The 16,011-nt window shown below is 41.7% G+C and overlaps 1 protein-coding gene across 1 annotated transcript in view; it reads left to right on the forward strand.

The window, feature by feature from the left end:
• PKP1 (plakophilin 1) overlaps positions 1-11,868 on the forward strand; it is a 39,514-nt gene extending 27,646 nt beyond the window's left edge. The window contains exons 6-13 of the mRNA XM_088534541.1: positions 180-357; positions 2,555-2,669; positions 3,450-3,605; positions 3,708-3,884; positions 5,917-6,070; positions 6,558-6,744; positions 10,360-10,444; positions 11,718-11,868. Of these exons, the coding sequence (XP_088390667.1) occupies positions 180-357; positions 2,555-2,669; positions 3,450-3,605; positions 3,708-3,884; positions 5,917-6,070; positions 6,558-6,744; positions 10,360-10,444; positions 11,718-11,789 (1,124 nt within the window). The 3' untranslated portion in view covers positions 11,790-11,868. The remainder of the gene's footprint in view (positions 1-179; positions 358-2,554; positions 2,670-3,449; positions 3,606-3,707; positions 3,885-5,916; positions 6,071-6,557; positions 6,745-10,359; positions 10,445-11,717) is intronic.
• The last annotated feature ends 4,143 nt before the right edge of the window (positions 11,869-16,011 follow it).

Raw genomic sequence — 16,011 nt, forward strand, 5'->3', positions numbered from 1 at the left:
TCCTTTTGCCTTTCTCCTATTGGGATGGAGAAGGGCTACAGTTTAGCCTTTGGCCCTCATTATTTCAAAGAGGGATGGAGCGAACAAGGATTTTGTTCCTGAAATTTGCTCTGCTCTACATAAAGTTTCTACTGCATTGTGACCTTTCTGCTAGAGTTTGTCTCCTATTTCCTTTATAGGACTGCTCTGGAACCTCTCTTCCACCGATGAATTAAAAGAAGAGTTGATACAGGAGGCCCTCCCTGTCTTAACAGACTGTGTTATCATCCCTTTCTCTGGCTGGTCTGATGGTGGCTGCAATAGAACAAGAGAAATTATTGACCCAGAAGTATTCTTCAATGCTACAGGCTGTTTGAGGTGAGTCATCAAGCAGGGATTTGCAGTTGACATAAGCTGAAGATGTCTAAATCCGCTTACAATAGCTTCATTAATAGCTTTACAGTGAGTAAAGTTTTTACATACTCTTGAGAAAGTTTTCCTGAATAGAGGGAGTAGAAAAACTTCAATGTAAAATATTTTTAGCAGGACAGTATCTTCTGTCTTTTTTTTCTTCAAAATAAATTTGTCCTTGCAAAGTCTCTACTCACAAATTACAAGTTGCTTTGTCGGTAGCGAGTTGCAATACTGACTGAACAGTGTTCAGCTTAGACCAGGAAACTTGGCACTTTTTGTTCTTAGAGTCCAAGGTTTCCAAATACAATTTTGTTTGGTTGCTAGGAAAAAAAAAGTCCATTTTTAGGTGCTAAAAGAAAGAGTTCTCTATGTGGAGAAAACAAGCATTTTCCCACTGATTTGAATAGATTTTAATAACTGTTTAACTACAAAATATTCTCATTGCCCTGGACCTTTCCTAGCACTCATTGACATGTGCAATTTACCATCTATCAGCTTGTTTCAGCAGATGGATCAGCTACAAAATGGGAGGTGCATATCAAACCTGGAGCAGGTTATCTTTTAACAGAAAAGCCAGAGCTTTTCTGTAGAAGAACTTCGTTCTGACTTGCTATTTCTCCTACCATCCTCCTCCACTTGGATGCAAGCTTCTTGTCTCACTGGGAACAAGTAGGAAAAAAAAAAGCAGTATAATTAGGTACTTTCATCAACTGAAGCTCTCCCCGAGGGAGTGCAGAGCCGACCGCACCCTTACCAGACATGCAGCTGGTAGGAGCTGTATCTGCTTATGAAACAAAATGGGTGAATACGGTAGGGGCCTTTGAGACTTGATACGATCAACTTTGGAGGCTGGGAAACGTGCCTGAAAAAGAGGGAATGCAGCCCTTTCCCTGGCTTGGAAGAGAGTCTTTCTCGTGCAATTGCATGTCAGGGTGAATGGTATATGTAGCACATATGAGATATATGACACGATATATATGATTTAGATGAACTCCACTTATGAGATCATCTAAATTCGCCTGTGCCACAAGGTACTCCATTAAAATGAGGGAAGGAGTATGACGTTAGAACCCACAAAAAAGGCTTTCAAGGTAGTTTAATTCAAGGCAGGCTCTGTCTTCTGATACTTGTTTATGGCAATCTATGGCACTAATATATGACACCATCCCTAACTACTATCAGACTGCAGGTCAGTGAGGGAGCTCCCAGGGCTCAAGCAGAAGTCAGGAGCACGCAGGAGAAGGAAAGCAGGGCAGTTGGATCCAGAGCTCCTGCTCCAAGGGCTGAGCTGGGAGAGCCGTGACTCATTACACTGCAACACCATAACGCAGGGATGAGAACAGCCTTGGGTTTGCCCTGAGGTCGAGCCATTGCTGCTCAAGCATTTCTGGATTGCAGATGAATTCGTGTTAATGAGGAGGCTGCAAATCACAGTGAACATCAAATCCGGTTCTGGGATGCCTGGAGTGACTATCTCACAGCAATTGCCAACCTCTCTTGTTTTTCATTTGCAAGTGACAAGGCATTAGAACAGGAAAGAAATATATATATATATATATATATGTGTGAAATATATATATATATATAAAGCATTTCCTTATACTGGAAAAACTCCCCGGTCCTGGCAGCAACCTACCAGAGTGCTCAGGAATATGGTACACCTTGGTCAATCCCTCTGGTCAGAGTTCTTGCTGCAGTTCATCATACCTGCCAGTGCTTCCCATGCAAATTTCTGTCAACTCTGTGTAGCTCCATGGTCACAAACATTTACACATTCCTGATTTTCGCAATAATTACAGGTGGTCTTTAGTCAGCCTGCTCTTTGGAAACACCTCCAAAGAGACAATCAACCTGTGCAACATCACATGCATAGCCTCTAAGGCATGAAAACTATTCATGATAGAAGAACGTCCCTCTTTAGTAGGACATCTTCCCACATGAAAGCTATATAAAACAGCATCACGAGAGCCATGCAGACTTACAGAAGGCCTGCAGAATGAAAGCAATATACCAGCTTACTGAATTCTGGAAAAAAAAAATAAAAACCTTTAAATTCAACCAGAGGCATTGACAAAGCAGGCCTGATAAAGACTTATGAGTGAACTCAGCTAATCCTCTTTCCTCCTTCTCTCCTGATATGCTTTGCAATGTCTTTCTTCAGAAACCTGAGTTCTGCAGATATGGGACGCCAGACGATGAGGAATTATCCTGGCCTGATTGATTCAGTCATGACTTATGCCCAGAACTGTGTGGCTTCTAACCGACCCGATGATAAGGTACCACATGCTTCTTCCAGACTGTCTGCTAGAGTTCAGTTCTGGCAGACTCACAGTTAATAATTACAACCTCAAGAGTATCTCAAAATCCCTTTGAGAGTCAAATGCAAGAGGCAAAGGGCTCTGAGCTCCTCTTGTCCTACCAAATCCCATTGTGATCTATTGTAGGACTGCAAAGACTCTGTGTTGTTGACCTGAAATAGATGTGGGTTTTGCAATTTCCCTTCACCAAACACAGAGCCATAGAAAAATATTTTGGTTCCTGAGCCCTCTTTATGCTTCCCTACCTTACCCTCCCATCCCATGATCTTTCTGGCGTCTTGACCTACATCTCTTGGTTTCCCTATAACACATGCATTCCTCCAGCAGGACTTAAGATTATAAAAGCCAAATTGGCATCACACTTAGTAAGAAGCCAGAAGCTGGCACCATTTCCCGCTCCCCAAACCGTGACTCTGGTCACTGTGTGTAAATGGCACTGGAAGTAAATGGATGTCTGCATGTTTTGGTGTTGGCTACAGGTATGTAGCATATATCTAGCAATATCACATTTGCTAATTGTTCAGCCACAACACTCTATGACCCTAATTCATGACTACTCTATTACCTTTTAATGGAACATTCACTGCTTCGTTAAGCAGAGTCAAGACTTTATACAGTAGAACACCAAAAAAAAGATAACTATGCCATGGTCTGTATCCTCTCTGCAGCTGTAGCAGGTATTCTCCCATCTTTCTGTCTAATGCAATGCTTGCATCTTTCTTCTGGGGGTGACTTCAGTCTGTGGAGAATTGCATCTGCATCCTGCACAATCTCTCCTATCGCCTGGATGCTGAAGTTCCCAACAAATACACTCAGCTCAACCACATGGCCCGGAGTGTTTATATGGACAAAACTCTCACAGGCTGCTTCAACAGCAGGAGTGGCAAAATGGAGGTAAGAGATGCTGCAGAGGGCTTGGAAATGTGATATTCAGCCCCAGGCATAGGCTGCCAGCAAGTAGCAGGATCTGACATGCAGTCTCTCATCTGTCTCTAGAATGATGAGTATGGCATCCCGCTTCCTGAGGAGGATTTTAAACCTAAAGGACCCAGCTGGCTCTACCACTCGGATGCCATCCGCACCTATCTGTCCCTGATGGAGCACAGCAAGAAGGATGCCACTTTGGAAGCTTGTGCTGGGGCCCTGCAGAACCTCACTGCAAGCCGAGGGCTGGTAAGCTCTCCTTTCTCTTCTCTGCCACATATGTCCAAACATATCAGCACCTTATGGCAGTCAGAACAAAAATGCTCTTATAGAGCTTTAGGGTGCTTATCACAATTCTTTCCACATCAGATACTCCAACTTAGATCTTTACATATAAAATCCTAAGATATCATCTCATGAGGAGATAGGATCAGTGAGCCAAGGGATTTGTCCCATATTTATATACCTTTCCAGGAGAACCTCCATATTTCCTGGTCTGCTGGTCACAACACAAGCATCTGCTGATATTGGTCCTCCTATGGTTCCAGCATGTATGCACAGAAATACACAAGTGGACAATTCTCCTTAAATTTTCCACAAGAGAGAAAGGACATAAGTCAGCTGCCTGTCCATGTTTTTATAGTGGGAGGTGGCTCTAATAACGGGGTGGATTGTACTGTGGATTGTAGATCGTGCTTACATGGGAGGTACTTATAAAATAAGCATCACAGATGCTCCAATCCTCTTGGTATGACAGCATGGAGGTGACACGGGCTGTGGGTATTGCCGGGGCTAGGGCACTGTAAGTGCCACGTCTCAACAGCATCTCTGTTTGCAGTGCCCAATATCACTATGGCATGTCCTCACAGGCTGTGCTCGTGTGGACAAACCTCAGCTTGCCTGTTTGTGTCGAACTTCATCAATTCTAATTTAAATAAGATGGCTAGGTAGATAAACAGATAATTATTTCGTATATAGGAGAGGTGTGTCACGTGTGCAACGTGTTCCACCCAGAAACATAGACTGACTCACTGAAGGAGCCTTTGCTGCCAGGATGACATTAAACTGCCAGTGCCAATCTCCTGCTGGGAGCTGTTATTATAAGTCTTTCCATGCAAAAATACTTTTTTTTTTTTCCAACTTAAGTAAATGGTGCCACTGACAACAGGAGGGAGGGAGACTGTCATGCTGTGAGGCAGAGCTGATTGGAGAAATGGAGCTAGAGCTGTGTACTACATAGGAATGAAAAGGATTTCAGCAATCAATGCAGAAAAATGTCATTTTAAGTTGGAAAGAAAGCAAACAAACACAAATTATTGACTGAGTCAAAATAACTAATTTTAGCCTTCTGAAGAGAATAAGTGGAATTTGCCAGAATGTGTAGAAATGGCTTTTTCTTCCAAAGCTCTTATTCCAGCTCAGATCTGGAGTTGCAATGGTTTGTTATCACTTAAGGAAACAAGAGACTGGTGAGAAGCTTGCCAAGGGATGTTATTAACCCTGTAGCTTGTTGAGGAGGTGTCTGAATCTCTTCACAGCCTCAGCTTCACACATCTCAACTTGCTGTTGTGAATCCTTAACACAGCACATGTGCCTCTTGGAGCGTGGGAGGGAAACTGGATCTCAGCCCAGTGGAAGGGGGTTTCCTCCTGGCTCTTTCCCTCCATCCTCTTGGTGGTGGTGGTGAAAGTTTGTCACTCTCTGGTGGTTCGATTGTCTCTAGTAGCCTGTCTGGTGGAGTAGCTGAGAAAATCAGTGTAAACTCTACCAACAAGTGGGCAACTTAGTGTGCTTCAAAATTCACAAGCATTTGGCTACATCAGCACATTCGAAGGATCCTCTAGATTTACATTATCAAGCATGAAACTGTGATCCAAGATATGCACTGTTGGCCTTCAGCTTGTTTCTTAAATGTGTCATTAGCTGTTACTGCTCTGTAGCAGTCTATTTTTTTATGGCATGGCAGGGATCTAAGTAAGGACATTATAGACATGAAGGTGAAAATTCTTCAGCTAATGGAAATAATCAGTTGGGTGAGAAACTGTCCCCCTTTCAGGCCTCCAGAAAGAGGACAGAAGTACAAGTCATATCACAGAGAATGAGTTTGCAATGTGCTTAGCTTATGGAGGAGTAAATGACAAAGTAGATGGGATTATGATAGCAGAAAAAGGTAGTATATGGATGCTTGTTTTATAGTGTAGACATATTTCACTCTGTACATTGTTCCCGTTGTGTTCTTCCAGTTTTAGAAGTCATCAGACATCTCTGTTCTGTCTCCTAGATGTCAAATGCCATGAGCCAATTGATTGGTATGAAAGAGAAAGGTTTGCCTCGCATTGCACGGCTCCTTCAGTCCAACAGCTCCGAAGTTGTCCGGTCTGGGGCCTCTTTGCTGAGCAACATGTCCCGACATCCTATTCTCCACAAAACCATGTGTAAGTAATTTCCAACATAGAGTATTCCAAAACAGTGTCTAGTTTCTAGTCTTCCATTATCTGCCACCCCATCTTGTAAACCCCCAAGACAGGATTCAGTCGAGCACCCAAATGGGACAAAAGGATGTTATTTGTTCTGGCCATACAGACATTACAGATGATATCCGCTTTCTTAACAAAATGCATGCTACTGCAAAGTCCACATAAGGACATGGTATACTTATGCATATGAAATGACAAATCTGTGGAGTCACCCAGCTGCCACCTGGGCGACTGTTTTGGAGTCTGAGTTGGATTCGATTACCCCTGATCCACACATAGCCCTTCATATCAGTCATGGCCACTGTACTGTTACTGTCCAACATGATTAGTGTCTCTCTCAGAGGGTAATGAGCATTCTTGTATCAAATCATGCTTACTCAAGTAGTATTGTTCATTAGGTTTTAGGTTTTATTTAAACGTTGATTGGAACATTCTACCTTTTTAGCTCACCAGGTGCTTCCAGATGTATCACGTCTCCTATCATTCCAGTCTGCAAATACCAACAGCTATGGAGAGATCATGACATCAGCCTGTTACACTCTGAGGAACCTCATCATGTCCAACCCCCACCTGGGAAAGTCTTACTTGACAAGCAACATGCTAAATAATGTAGTAAGCCTGTGCCGAAATGGGTGAGTTTGGAGCAGAAGTCATACAAAGATTCATATGCAGACATTTTGGAGCCCAGGAAGTCTGTGCAAAACCAAATTAATTCAAGAGCCTCCAGAGCACCAAATGAGAGCTTTAGGGACTGAGTAAAACTTTCTTCTTTCCTTATCCTTGTAACTGAGTTGAAAATTTTCTATATTGCTAGTAGACAGAAATTCTCAGCACTAATTCCTTGGTAACAGACACGAGCCAGCCAGGATGGGATTTGTAAAGGAAACAGGAAATTCTCTGATCGAGTTCAATGAAATTCTGAAAGGAACTGAGGGACTAACATTCTTATACTGTGTTAAAAAATGATAGCTCTCAATACAAGGGATGTCAAGTATGCGACCTGACACTGTAGCACCTGGGTTTCTGATCCATAGCTTCCCACAGTCCTTATCATGAAGGTCAGCTGTGAGATTCAAGCACTGCTGATATGCTCCAATCATGAGAACCTAATGCATCATAAGTAATTGGGATTGTGCTTATAGTTTTAATGTTCAGATTTGTTCATCTTTTGATTGGAGCATGGCGAAAACATGGTAAAGACAAAGCTGTGGTGAAGCATATCTACATATATACTCCAGGAACAGCAACAACTGAGTAGTCCCAAAATGTTTTATGCAGTATTTCTCTATTACTTGATTTGATTTTTGGTGGTAATAATTCTGTCCTGCTAGTTGTCCATGCTCCAATCATGACAATGCAAAAGACTGTCAACTCTTGCCATGTGATACATTTGTTTCTGGCCAAATTGGTATTTGACTTATAATGAAGCTTATAGTCTTTGGCCATGTGTTCCCTTTCCTAGATTTTCATCTCTCCTACTGTGTTCACTATAAAGTATCTTGTGTAAAGACCAGACATACTAATAATAACAGAATAGACATTCACCTCTCCTCTCTATCATCCTTTGATGAACACTTAAATTTGCCACATGTTCCATTGTGACACAGAGACTCTCAGTCTTTAGAAGTTTCCTCTTTCCTTAGTTTGGACCTCAACCAATAACTGTTGGTTAATTTGTTAGTTTTATAGGCTTCCACTCTACTACAAGCCCAATTAACAAGCCCTCTTCTAAGCCTGTGTTCATTCAAAGCCTGTTGTTAACTTCTGCATAAGGTCCTGTTTCAGTTCCCCCAGACCAAACATCAGCTAATTTGCTACCTCAGCAAAGTATTGCACAACTTGGATAGTACACACTTCAATTGTCTTGGCTGTTTTGTGTCATGAGCTTTGTTTTTAATGACTCACTGAACTGTGTGAGGAATTACTAAACTCCTAAAATGTCTCCAGTGTGTTCCTCCTAGCTTAGTCCAAATTCTTTCTGAGAAACTCCCCAGTTCTTATTGCATCGAAAACTTGAGTTGTTCCCATTACTTCATGATCCGTTTCCATCTCCTAGGACTTTTTTCCTGCTCCTTTCTGATGAAAAAAAAATGCCAGTGATTTACACCCAAGATTACTCTGTACTTATTCCAATCATCATTTCAGACTATCCCCACAAGGCAAATGTGAAGACGATCTCTCCTCTAGCAGTTTGGATCTGCTAATTCACAAATCAGATAACTTTGTCCACTTGTCTGTGTAGACTATGAAGAGGACATTATAGGGTGGAATTTGTTCAAACTTCCAATTTAGAAAGAGCTTAGCCTAAACTGACTATCTCTACCAGTGGCTGTTGTCTAGGCTAGCTTTGATCTCATGTCTTCTGTACAGACACTTGGTGTGATGAATCCCATGCTATGAACCTGCTTCTTCCCAGTATAAAAAGCTGCAGAAATAAAGAAGAGAGGGGCAATCAATGGCAACCAAATCACCATGGTGAATCCCAGTCTGTGTTGTAGCTTGTCAGTGCATTGCACACTTCTCCCTGTCACTTGGCCTCAGTTCCACCGTGAACCCTCTTCCTTTGCTTCAAGCATTGCCTTACAGTTGGTTGATGTGTCTGTGTAACACCTCCCCAGTAAATGCTGCTTCTGCATTTTTATGCAATCCATCAAAAAGTTCTTTGCCTGCAGTCTTTAATTGGGGCCTCTTTGCATTTGAATTTATAAATCATTAGTTTGTTTACATCCAACACTTGATTAATTTTGTATTCATATTTTAGTATGAACTTCCAGGTTATAGACAAGTAGATTATGAATCTTTTCCTTTTCCATAAGCTTTTTAATTGGCAATTCCTCATGCATTTCTCATCGTTGGGGTTATCTTTTTTTATTGCTGCCTCCTGTGGCCATATTCTGAGTTAAAGGCATAAACTGTTAAGCTGTTTTTCTGACTGTGGTTTCTTCTCCTTCCTGGAGCACCCCAATTAAAAAACATTCTCAGTCTCCTGCCTATATCCTCATTCATGACATGGACTCCATAGTGATGTTTGTCCACTCTTTATTAACTTTTTAATCCAAATTGCCAAATATATTGATTACCTTCCTTTGGTATACCTTTCAGGTATTGATTACCTGAAAATCAAACTATTATTACTAATTTATTGTGATGTTCTTTCACCTTTCCTCTTCCAGCTATTTGAAAAACATTCCTTTAGTCATCTTCAAGCAACATTATTTTTCTGAAAAAAAAATCACTTTTTTCTCAATAACATTCCTGGCTGCACTGAAAGTTTTTCACCAAGTCTTTTTCTATAAATTTAGAATGTTGGATTTGCAGTTCTTCTCACAATCCCATTGTCACTGATTTGTTTCATTGTAATTTTCTTTGATCTTTAAGTTATCTCTTTTCTGTTACATAATTTAATTTGCAATTCCATTATAGAATTGCGATCTTCATGTGTGATGTTTCGGTATTATCTGCAGAATCCTTTGGGTGATTATGACCAGGTTAAATTTGGTAATTTCTGTTATGCTAGAAGGCCTTTTGTACCAAATTTTGTGTATGTCAGTGAAATGTCTCAAAATTCTTTCAGTGGAGCTGTGTGTCTGCCATTTTACAGAAAATTTTTACATTTTACAGACTGGGGCTGTCACACTAAATCCCAGTCTCTCACAGTTAGGCCATGGTCCAGCAGATCAGGAGCAGTGATAAGAACCAACACTGAGTATTATATCTAGGTGTATGAAATGTTCCAAAATTATAGAAGATACTGTATATGAATCATGGTTTCGGAGCTGTTACGTGAGCAAGTATCTATTAACTTGTGCTGAGTAAGGAGTTATGATTACTGTTGTTGTTATTACTAATGCTCCCATCTCTTCCAGCCTAACCAGAGCCCTTGCCTGTATTGCTCTTCTGAGGATTCACCCACACAGAGTTCAGAGAGGGATTGGCACCTTTCCCTTCTCTTTCACTGTTTCCCAAATTTTGCACTTCAGAAACAGACCTTCAGCTCAGCTTAATCTCCTTATTTCATTCAAACCTTCCTATCCTTTTTTATTAGTCCCAGTTTGGTCCCAGTGGTCATTGTCACATAATGCTATTGGGTGAGCAATGAAGATTTTATTGACAAACCTCGATCAGGACTATCTAGCCCCTCAGCAGAAGACAGGCTCGTTGAAGGGCTGTTGCTAATACATACAGATATGTGTGGGTTGCTGCTCCATGCCCTGCCGTGATTCACTGGGATTACTCTCATTTCCCAGCTCCTGTCCAAAAGCAGCTGAAGCTGCTCGCCTCCTCCTGACGGATCTTTGGTCAAACAGGGAGCTGCAGAGCGTGCTCAAACAGGTAAGGGAAATACTTCTGCTTGTCAGCTGGCGGCACAAACCTCATCTTGACTCACCCAAGATGGTGAGTTTGCAACGGTCACAGTTCAGAGCTAAATATGGCCAGGAGAAGCCCAGAGCACTGGGACACCCAGCAGTGCTCTCAGCACAGGGGTAGGATGAGAGGAAGAGAAAGTGAGTTACAACAGCAGGTCCCCAGACTGTCTTTAGAGACGAAGCAAATGAGGGCATGTTTGGGTTGGGCAGTGCAATGCAGAGAGGTCCCCTGGAGCTAGTGCTAGCTCAGGTGGGCTCTGCTGTGATGCAGCCACCTTGCTCCAGGGATTAGAGCTGTGGTGTGTGCAAGCACAGCTCTGTGCTGGGACTAGACCAGGTTCTTTCATGCCAGCTTGGGAGATCCCTGCACCCAGTCCATTGTGTAGGGTAGGTATGCATGTCCCAACAGATCTCTGGCAATGTTCCTCCTCTCTTTCCCCACATTTTCTTCTGTATTCATAATCCTACTCTGTGGTCACATCATCCTCATAGTCAGGGTAGTCTTTTAAAGCAATAAGAGGAATATTTATGTTTTGTTTTCCTCCATGCACCAGAAAGAGGTGCAGAGCCAGATGGGGCACTGAGCCAGGATTCCAGCTCTCGGTGGCTTCCTTTGAACAAGCTGGGTTTTTCCAACTCAACATCAACAGCACCTGCACAGAGTAAACAGCCAAATTAAAGTGGAGTAACATCCACAAAGTGAATACCCTGGGGATGGGAAGGTAGAGAGTACCCAAATATTTCTATATTAACGGTTAGGGACTTTCTCCCTAGGAACTTGGGCAGCTTTGCGTCAGACTCTGCTTAGGAGACCTGCCAACTCATTTGGATGTGCCTGAGTCACTCCTGTATATTACAGAGATGTTCAATGCATGGGTATACATTAGAAAATGCATATGAAAGTCTGCAAGGGTATGTGCATCATGCATGTATCTTTTGCCATTTTTTCTGGCACAGGGAATAAGATTAAATAACATTCAGTAAAGGCTTTCTCCAGTAAAGTTAGAGAAGTCCAGGTTTTAGCAAATGGAAAGCGATTCAAGGAAGATAAAGTCCATCAATAAGGATGACTATGCACATGCCAAGGACACACCAAGGTAGGATTAAGCAGGTTCTTTGTACAGAGAAGAAAACACACTTTTTTCACATGAAACAGGAGGCTCTTCCTTATAACACTAGACTATTGGTTTTGAAACCACCAGGCATTCACAGAATTTCATATGCATCTGTTTTTTCAGCAAGGATTTGATAAGAACATGATGGGATCTCTAGCTGGAACGACCTTCAGGACCCTCTCTTCCAGATTCTAGGAGCCTTTGCACATGTGTTCCCACTGCAGGTGAGAGTGGGACCCTTGTCATGGAAAGGGAGGTCCTTGGGCAAAAGAACAGTGCAGGAGCCACATGAGCCCTTTGCTTACAGACGCCCTAATGTGGGTTTGTGACATTTTCATCAAAATCCTATTAGCCCAAACTGCAAAGCATTTGGTTTCTTGAAAAGTCAGAATTACTTTTCTTGCTTTTAGTGCTGCTTTTGCTTTCTTTGCTAGCTAAAAAGAGAATAATCATGGTTTGCCAAGTCCTCTCAGATGGGGCTTTTCAAAGGAATGTCTTTGAGAGTATTTTCATTCTTGAATTTTGAGCGGTGTTAACCAGAAGTATGAGTAGTAACATGCAACTAATTCCAGCACATACTATGGCACTTGCCATCACCCTTAGGCATTTTATGATCATTTAAAAAATTTTGGAAAGCCTCAGGTCAAAATTTGGAACAATATGCTACCATCTGAATAATCTCAATGGAGAAACCAGGTTAGAGAGATCAAGAGAAGAATTTTCAAGGCACCACTATGAATTATTATTCAGTATGAGATGAGGCCTGAACATATAAGGTGCTTGTGGTTCATAATTCTCAGTGAAGACAAAAAAATTTAAGTAGTTTTGCATTTCTCAAATATCAGGTTTCTGTATGGTGGGGACCAAAATCATGCAAAATAAATTATTTGTTCCCTCCTGAACATGCTCTTTGTGATGAAGCTAAATATGGTCTTGATGCAAGAAAAATAGATGCAAAAGCCAAATTTTCCTATGCCCAGGAATGGATTTCACTTCTTGCTTTGCTGGGCTGTTTTCACTTCGAATCAGCCTGATCTGTGATGTGGAAGTCTAGAGGGGAAAGAAAGGTCAGGGTAGCACAGAAATTGGGGACAGACCAGAGAAAAAGATTAAAAGTTGGTTTTGAGTGTAAAGAAAAGATTTATTGAATGCTAAATTATCTGGGTTTTTCTTTTTTCCTTGTTTTTCTCCATTCAGAATTTGGATTTGGTTCATCTCCGGGATGACAACCCTTGCAGAATTATTTAGGATGTTAAAGACGTAGAGTGTTTCTGAGTTAAACTCAACTGTAAAGCAAACTAAACATGCGGATATCATCTGGATGATACTGATATTTTTAATCATTTTCTTCTTTTTAGGGGGGGAGAAGGGACTTTTATTAAGGTTATACTTTCTTGATGTCAATAATTATTTTTTTTGCAAAAAGTGTGTCTGTGTAACTATGTATGTGTAGCTGTGTATGTGTGCATGCCCACAACATACATGTGCACACATGATGAGTAGGATCTTCCTACTAGCATAGTCCCCTGTCTTCCACTGAAAGTCAGTGTGAAATGTGCAATTAACCCCCTTGCAGAGTTTTGACTAATTCCACCGTATCCGTGCGCCAAATACTGCCACACTAAATACTTGTCACAACCTAGTTTTACCCACAGATATAAAATTGCCAATGATATGTTAAGTCTTCACCCCATTGCATATGGCTCTTATAAACAGATACACACCACAGTGCTCTTCTTCTTCAAAAAAAAGCTTATTATTCCTGACATTTATGAACATGGGCTTCTTTTCTGCTTTTGAATTGTTCTCAAATGAGCTCTTATAGTTATTAGTGTTTTCTTTTGTGTCACATGAATTCTTTTTCTTAAGAAGCAAATTCATGTCTACAAACTCTCTCCGGGATCTCAGTAACCATTCTCTGAAGCTATATGCTAGGGGCAACTATAACACATCTGCAGAGCATGAATATACTGGGCTCCCAAATCCTTCTGAGCACCAGAACAATCATTCTGAACACCAGAACAACTCAATCTTGTGAAATATGTCCAATTCTTTCCTTTATAACACTGTACCTAGATAAATGCAGCATTTGAGAAGCTGAGCTGGAGACATCAAATGCTATAATTTTCCCCTGGATCACTGACCGCCACACAGGGCTTGAATGCGAGGGATGTGGCATGTTTAATTGTGTTTTGTTTTTACTAATCAATGTAAAGAATTAGCATTAAAATGCAAAGGAATGTAAACAGTCGTGTGAAGTCAGATTTGATAAAGTTTTATTTCTCAATATCTTCAATGACCTGAATCACTCTGTCCTGCTAAAGCTGTGAGAGGGGCTGCTGAGCTCCTGTTAGGGCAACTCACCTTCCCCTGTGCCATGAAAGGCCCCCGACCAAGAGGGGACATAGAGCCACGGGGATGGGATCAGCTACGTTTCCAAATGCGCTGTCCTGTGTGCAAGACTCCTTTGAACGATGAGAGGCAACATGACACCGCTGGGCAAATCTGAAATATCCAGGAGGTGCTTGGGAAGGACAAACTACGGAATGGAGTCTAGGTAGGGAAAAGCATCTTGGGTTTCTTTGTGAGGAAAGGGGGTAAAAGTTGGTGTCAGGCTTCTGAGTTGCTGGAAATCAGCACAGCCCCATTCACATCCTATAAGTGCTGTGGTTGTACCAGCTGAGGACCTGTCTGTAAAGCTCAGGTTTGCTCTAGACATAAGAAATGTGATGGCATTTCGCCTCCTCTTCAGCATGTGTCCGCAGAGCGGACCAGATGGAAATGACTTGCTGGATGTTTTTTCTCTTGGACTACAAAGAGTGGCTTCGTCTTTGTGCACTTTAATGAGCAGCAGCTATTTGCTTGCATTCACCCACAGTCGGTCGAGAGCTTTCTGTGCAGAGCTCTCAGCCAAATGAAAGAGAAAAAAGCACCTTTGAAGTGGAGAGCTAGAACCAGACGAAGCCGGTAGGACAGTTTCAGCAGTATTTAAGTGCAGCAAAGGAGCCTGGGCCCGTGGGCTTGCCCTTGCCATACCTGTAAGTTGTTGAGGATTTGGGTACATCTTAGGTACACAGTTCAAACTATTTTTCAGCAGGACCCAAGACTATGGACATCCGAAATGGCTGCAATATCCACAGGCAAGAGGTCACAGTTTTGGTGTAAAAGTGTGTTGTATGCAATTTTGCATTCAGATTTGTTCCTGTAATTACACGTTTTCAGCAGAAGTCCTGGGAGCTAGTTTTTTTTCTTTTCTTTAAAATTAATCTGGAAAGCAATTCAAATTTGAACAAAATAAACTAATGGAATGAGGAAATTCATTCTAATTGGCTGCTACTTTATTTTAAAACAGTTCTGCTTTCACTGGTAATTTAGTTTAGTATCACTATATAAGGCACAAAGAGCTGTAACTATATGATAATGGTATGACAATTATATCTTTTACAAGCACTGGAGATTTCATTAGTAGTTATTAAACATGAAGAAACAGATGCATCATTCACATAAATTCTATCAAGTTCAGCAAACTGCTTTTGCCAAAGCTAATAAAATAATAAAAATAAAATCTGCCTCCATCCTCGGAGATCTTCAGAACTAGACTAGACAAAGCCCAGAGCAACCTGATCTGACTCCTTTGTTGGAGCAGGAGGTTGAACCAGATTCCATCCTAAAATTAGGATTCCATCCTGTGTTTTTTACGATGCTGTATGGTACTGCTCTCATACCTCAATGAAGAGAGAGCAGTGTGCTGTACAAATAGTAACCACTCAGTCATCCCAGGGCTATTTTGCAGCTCTTCTTTCCCCAGGAAATTTTCTGATCACTTAAATCTGTTTTCCTCCCTTTTTAAAATCTAAACCACTCTGTCCAATTCAGTGACATGACACTGATGTCAAATTGTTAGAGGAAGGAAAATTAGCCATATGGGAGTCCATAATGCTATTTGTAACAAGCAGTTTCAGAATCTCCTTTTCCAAGCACCACTCTTACCAGGGGCAGAGTTCAGCGCTGCAGTGAATGGATGCCATTCCCACCTCCATTACTCTTTCCAGGGAGACATTGCTCCTTAAAGGCATGTCTATAACTGTAGCACCCTCTTCCATGCGCTCTCTTCCCCTCTCTTGCTTGTTTGGGAGCCAGGATAGGGCATAGCCCCAGTGGAGCGGTGAGGGCAGACTGCAGCACATAGCACACGCTCTGAGTCACGGCGATGGAGAACTACCGAGGAGGGAAGCACCATAGCTAGGAGCACCGTGAGCTCTGCCCGCAGTGGAATTAATAGCAGTTAGGGCATGATTTGTGCACAGGACATGCATCATGTAAATAAATACCATACTTGTTTGTCCTGGGCATAGCAGAGTGTTTTGGTCTATTTTCTCATAAGTGCTTTGTTTGTTTTGTTTATGTAAAATCCAAC

This window comes from Tinamus guttatus, unplaced genomic scaffold (genome assembly GCF_059628265.1).
Source record: "Tinamus guttatus ecotype Peru unplaced genomic scaffold, ASM5962826v1 Tinamus_guttatus_pri_ptg000563l, whole genome shotgun sequence".
Lineage (NCBI taxonomy): Eukaryota > Metazoa > Chordata > Aves > Tinamiformes > Tinamidae > Tinamus > Tinamus guttatus.